This window comes from Populus alba, chromosome 18, assembly GCF_005239225.2.
Source record: "Populus alba chromosome 18, ASM523922v2, whole genome shotgun sequence".
Classification (NCBI taxonomy): domain Eukaryota; kingdom Viridiplantae; phylum Streptophyta; class Magnoliopsida; order Malpighiales; family Salicaceae; genus Populus; species Populus alba.
Window position 1 is genome coordinate 13,384,116 of NC_133301.1, and position 5,127 is coordinate 13,389,242.

General features: G+C 33.3%; 1 protein-coding gene across 3 annotated transcripts; it reads right to left on the minus strand.

The window, feature by feature from the left end:
* Positions 1 to 240: 240 nt before the first annotated feature.
* Positions 241 to 2,906, minus strand: LOC118034234 (triphosphate tunnel metalloenzyme 3-like). Of its 3 annotated transcripts, none has more exons than XR_012168696.1 (2): positions 875 to 2,136; positions 241 to 656 (listed from the first exon to the last, which is right to left on the minus strand). XR_012168696.1 is itself a non-coding variant. In XM_035039469.2 (2 exons), coding segments are annotated over exons 1-2 (618 nt in total). In that variant the 5' UTR covers positions 2,760 to 2,906; the 3' UTR covers positions 324 to 655. The 3 variants fall into 3 exon arrangements, 2 of the variants coding, with proteins under 2 accessions (XP_034895360.1, XP_034895361.1); XM_035039469.2 differs by lacking the exon at positions 875 to 2,136 and adding an exon at positions 2,143 to 2,906 and having other exon boundaries at positions 324 to 656; XM_035039470.2 differs by lacking the exons at positions 241 to 656; positions 875 to 2,136 and adding an exon at positions 2,142 to 2,906.
* Between the last annotated feature and the right edge of the window lie 2,221 nt (positions 2,907 to 5,127).

Here is a 5,127-nt window from a genome sequence, read left to right on the forward strand (position 1 = left end):
CTATTGTGGAGGTTCAATTCGTTTTCTTTCCTTTCTACACATACAAGCTCATAATTCAAACTGCATGGAGAATCCATATTATTGATGGATCATTTTTGGTCAACAAGCATGCTGCCTGAGACAGTCGTAGAATTCTACCTTTTCAGACTAATTTGAAAAGAAAAAAAATCAAAAACATTTTTTAAACGCAAAAACATGTAGAAACCTAACCATTATATCAAGCAATTATTTCTCTGCAACTGAAGCGCCCAAACTTAACAATAACATTCTTCAAACTCGAGTATTTTGTAGGGTTTTGTTCCATCAGTTTCATAAAACCTTCATGAATCTTAAAAACAATATCCTTGGAATTGAATCCGATAGTCTAGCATGCTATCTTACAACTCCGTTCCTTGAAGGGGCAAGTAGATAAACACCAACAAACATACGACACACAAAAAAACATTCATATAAAAAAAGGGTCCATCTGCATGTGATGGATGACCACGAAAACATCTCAAATTCATAGTTGTATCACTGCATTGCAGAACAGAGATAATTTACTGTTTAATTCAAACTAGTAGTTTTAAAATAGAATTCATTGCCCGCATAGACATCTATGGAGAGTGCAGCTGCAGGGGAAGAGCAAGATGCGCTCAAGCATATGCTAACATAACCTGCAAAAGGATGAGTAATCGGATAAATCACCATAGTAATATCAACAAAAATCTTATTGTAAGATTAATCATAGTTGCAATTTGAGAATGGCATATTACTCAAAAGAACATGCCGCATTATGAATACGCTATCCCTTTGTAAGTGAAAGAGTGGCATAATTAACAACATGCAGAGGACTTACAAGCATGGCTAGAGCAGAAAGAGGAATAAAAACTACCTTTCATTTGCAGTAACTAAAACATGCACCACCACTGCAATTTTTCTCCTTACCATTTAAGAAACATGAGAAGCAAAACAAATTGACATGAAAAATATGCAAGTTCCTGTATGGAGAAACCAATCAAATGCAAAAGAATAGTCACGCTAGGTGCTTGTAGCCTGGTTGCTAACAACAGCTGATCAAGAATGCATGGTAAGAAACTTGATGAACTCTTTCGAGAGCCACATGGAACAACTAAACAACCCAAGGTAAGAACTGAAACAGATTTTAGACTTGGTAAAAGTGGTGAACAGTGCAAAGAAACTGCCTTGGAGGCAAATGAGTAACTAAACCAGTTGATCAAATTGTTTAGTGGTTTCTGAGTCGAAGTAGATGGCTTGTGAAAACTTTTTACTTGATGCAAATATGGATGAGCTCACATGAATCCCAACCCTACTCGTTCAGAGGATATTAAAACATATTGGTTTTTAAGTGCAAAAAGCACTGCATTTAAGCAAAATTATGTTGTTCTGTGGTGACTACATCTCATCACTGTTATGACAGAAAAATCTTGCTGCAAGTAGCATGTTCACAACAAAATCTGACAGCTGAGATTAGATTGAAGATCTATTTACAGTGCCCAACTAAGTCATCAAAATGAGTGATAACAATTGCAAAACAAAATCAATTATCAACAGTATGGGAAAAAAGTAACCACATGTTAATCAAGAAAACTAGAACATGTTTGAACAAGTAATGCAGAAGATGCATCATGCAACTGGCACCTGAATCTCAGACAATGAATATAATGAAGAAATGTCAAACAATCAGTCACCTGGCATCTAGTTTCAAGAAAACATGGCCAGGTTACATGAAAGAATATAAGAAAAAACATATAATAAATGGTTTCTGTGGCCATTGACATTTCTCAGGCTCTGACATTTACCCAGAGCAAAGCTATAAAGCTAGATCTCATTAACAATCACAAAGAAAATCTTAAACCCATCAAACAGATACAAACTCCATAATTCAGCAAGCAATAGTCCTCTCATAACACCCAAAATCATCTATTCAATAACCACTCAATGGTTAGAGATTCAAACTTACATTCATTACTTAATAACCACTGATCAAGTAAGCGGTGCTATTATCTAAAGCAAAAATAATAATACAACCAAAAGAACAATGACTGATAAACATTCAACATGAAGCATTTTCACATCAAGAATCATTCAATGCATCAAAAAGAACAATAAAACATGTCCAAAAATTAATCTTTCACTTACTAAGGCAATTTCCCAGCTCGAAAAATCGCAAACTTTGACATCTCAGAGTACTTATAATCAATCCCATTCTCCTTCAAAAACCCTTCAAGTTCCCTCTTGACTCTTTCAGGATCGTCATTCTCACACTCAATCTCGTAACACACTCCAAAACTAAATTTACTCTCATCAACCTCCAACTTCAACCCTCTCCACTCATAAACATCCCTCAAATTCTCAAACCCACCTAAACACACGAAACCCATTTCCCCATCAATCCCAAACTCATCTTTACACCTCTTAATAATCCTCGACTCGGTCAACCCCAACTTGCTTGCTTCCTCCACACATTGCTCCCCAGTCGATGGCTCTATTTCCTCCTCATCCTCCTCGACACGACTCACCCCATTGATCAGCAATGGCTTTGCCTTGAGAGACAAAACACAACGAGTTTTTTCGTTGCTGTTGTTACTGAATGAACGCAAGCGAAGCACTGCCCTTTGAGAAGCAAGAATGCCATTGGCAGAATCAAAAAAGACATTTTTTTGGTTAAGTTTTTTTATGTGAAATGGTGAAAGGATTTCTTTTAAGCGACTGTGATTGACTGCATCAAGCAGACGCAATTTCACCTCCACCTCCATAAAGGGCTAAATTATTTTGTGGATTTTTTTGCAAAAAAGTTTCGATCTTTTTTGTGGGTTTTTGGTAAATTTTATTTATTTATTTTTGTCGGGTTTTTGGTTATGGGGAGAGGCCAATACGGTTGGATTTGGAAGAGGGGTTGGGTTTGGAGTGGTCAAGGAGGTGGAGGAGAGAGGAGGTGCTGGTGGCAGTGGTGGAGGAGGAGGTGGTTGTGGTTGTGGTGGCGATGGTGGGCTTTCGGGATTCTTCAAGTTCTTCTTTGTCTTCAATTTTGACCTGGATTTTTGTTGGTTTTCTTCTTAGCATTTTGGCTGAGGGAAAGAGGGAGAGGCGCCCGTGTTTGGCATCTGAGAACAAGTTCAGTGAAAAAAGCCTGGTGGGAAAGTTTCATCGTGGACGGCTTGTCATGCAACATACCAATGATTGAATCTGATGTTGGGCGACTTGCCCTGCTACGTACCAATTATTAAGGTGGACGACTTGCAGCTCATGCAAAACAATGGCTTACCATAAAATCCCTATTTATAAAACTCGGATGGGCCGGAAGGTTAGTCTAAAATCCGATTGACCTATGATTAAATTAGTTCCAGTTGAAGAAGATAGAATAAATACTAATTCAGCCTGGCTTGATAAACTATTCAAGTCGACTTGCAATCTGGTTCAATCTAGAATAAAACTTGACTTTTTAAATTGTTTTTTTATTATTATTATTTATAAAAACAATATATTTTTTATCTTTAAAAAAAATTGAGTTAATATAAATTAATTTTTTTTAATAAGTGATTCAAATCTTTTCTCAAGTCAGATTTTATAACAAAATATAAAATATAAATTGATTTTTTAAACCAATAACTCGGATTTTTTTATCAAGTCAGATCTTTTTCCATGCTAATAATTGTAGAGTTCACGATCATGGATAGATTTAGCTTGAATAGTTGTAATCTAGCATATATAAATCAAAGTTATAGGTTTAATAAATATTATAGTTGTGAAACTTGATTGGATTAAAAAGTTACTCGATTTGTATATTGATTTGAAATCTAAATTTAAATATGTTATTTTATTAAAAAAAATTAAATCAATATTATTTGAAAAAAAATAAAATTGAGTGAGTTAATCCATAATCTTAATCTAATATTATAATTATCCTAAATATAATTTGTGGTGAGAGTATTATCTCTTCTGTATAAAACAATATTTGTGGATATTGCAATGAACTAGAAAAGGTGTTCATTTGTTGCAACATTTATAATTTTATCACTTCATGCTAATTACCATTTTATTGCATCTAAAAACGGAATGAGATTTATTAAAAGAAAAAATAGTGAAGCTAAGGCTCTAATTAGATTTCAAATCATAAATTTATCATATTAACTCAATAATTCATTAAATATACCTATTTATTTCTGTATTTTAAAAAAAATTAAAAAAAAAATTATTTTTTTATTTACTTCATATTAATATATTTTTAGTGTTTTTAAATTATTTTAATATACTAATTTTAAAAATAATTTTAAAAATTAAAAAAAATATATTTTTTAATATAAATATTTTTTAAAAAATAACTACATTGATTATCTCAATGAGCCAGTTCTCTATGCTTGGGTTTCGATATCCTCTTCAAGCATAAGTCTTGGACTCCTTGTGGTATATCTTTTTTTTTTTTTTGGCGATTTCTCAGACATTCCTATCTTTCCATAACCAATCAGATCCGCTTGACGACTGCATTCTTATCCAAAACAATATTTTTTTGTTTCTTGACTTTCGCTTCCTTAAAAAATTGGTCAAATCTTTGGATGGATACATAAAGTATATATCCAATCAAACGAAAGAAAAATAGCTAGAAATCATCTATGTAGTTGTCCAGTGGTAAAAACTTAGAATCAAGAGGTTTGCTCCTTCTATGGTCTTAAGTTCGAGCTCTAGGTTGCTCATATGATGGTCACTGGAGACTTATATAGTCGTTAACTTCAAAGCTCGTGAGATTAGTCGAGGTGCGTGCAAGCTGGCCCGGACACCCACGTTAAACTAAAAAAAAAATAAAAATAGCTAAAGCTAGGTTCTTATGAATACAAGATATAAGGTTACTTATCAATGCAATCTCAAGCCAAAAGGACCTACTAGCAATGTTTATCTCTTCTGGGAGTCCCAATTTGTCTTGAATTATGTTTGTGAGTGAGGATACAATGTAGGCATACCATAAAGTGGATTTCTAGGCATCAATTTAAAATTAATACTACCGACAGTTGATTCATTGTGATTTATGATATAAATTAAAATGAATTTTAATAAAAATAAAAGACGAATTGACTCACTAGTTTTTTTAAAATAAATATATATTTTTTAAAACATAAAAAATTAAATCAA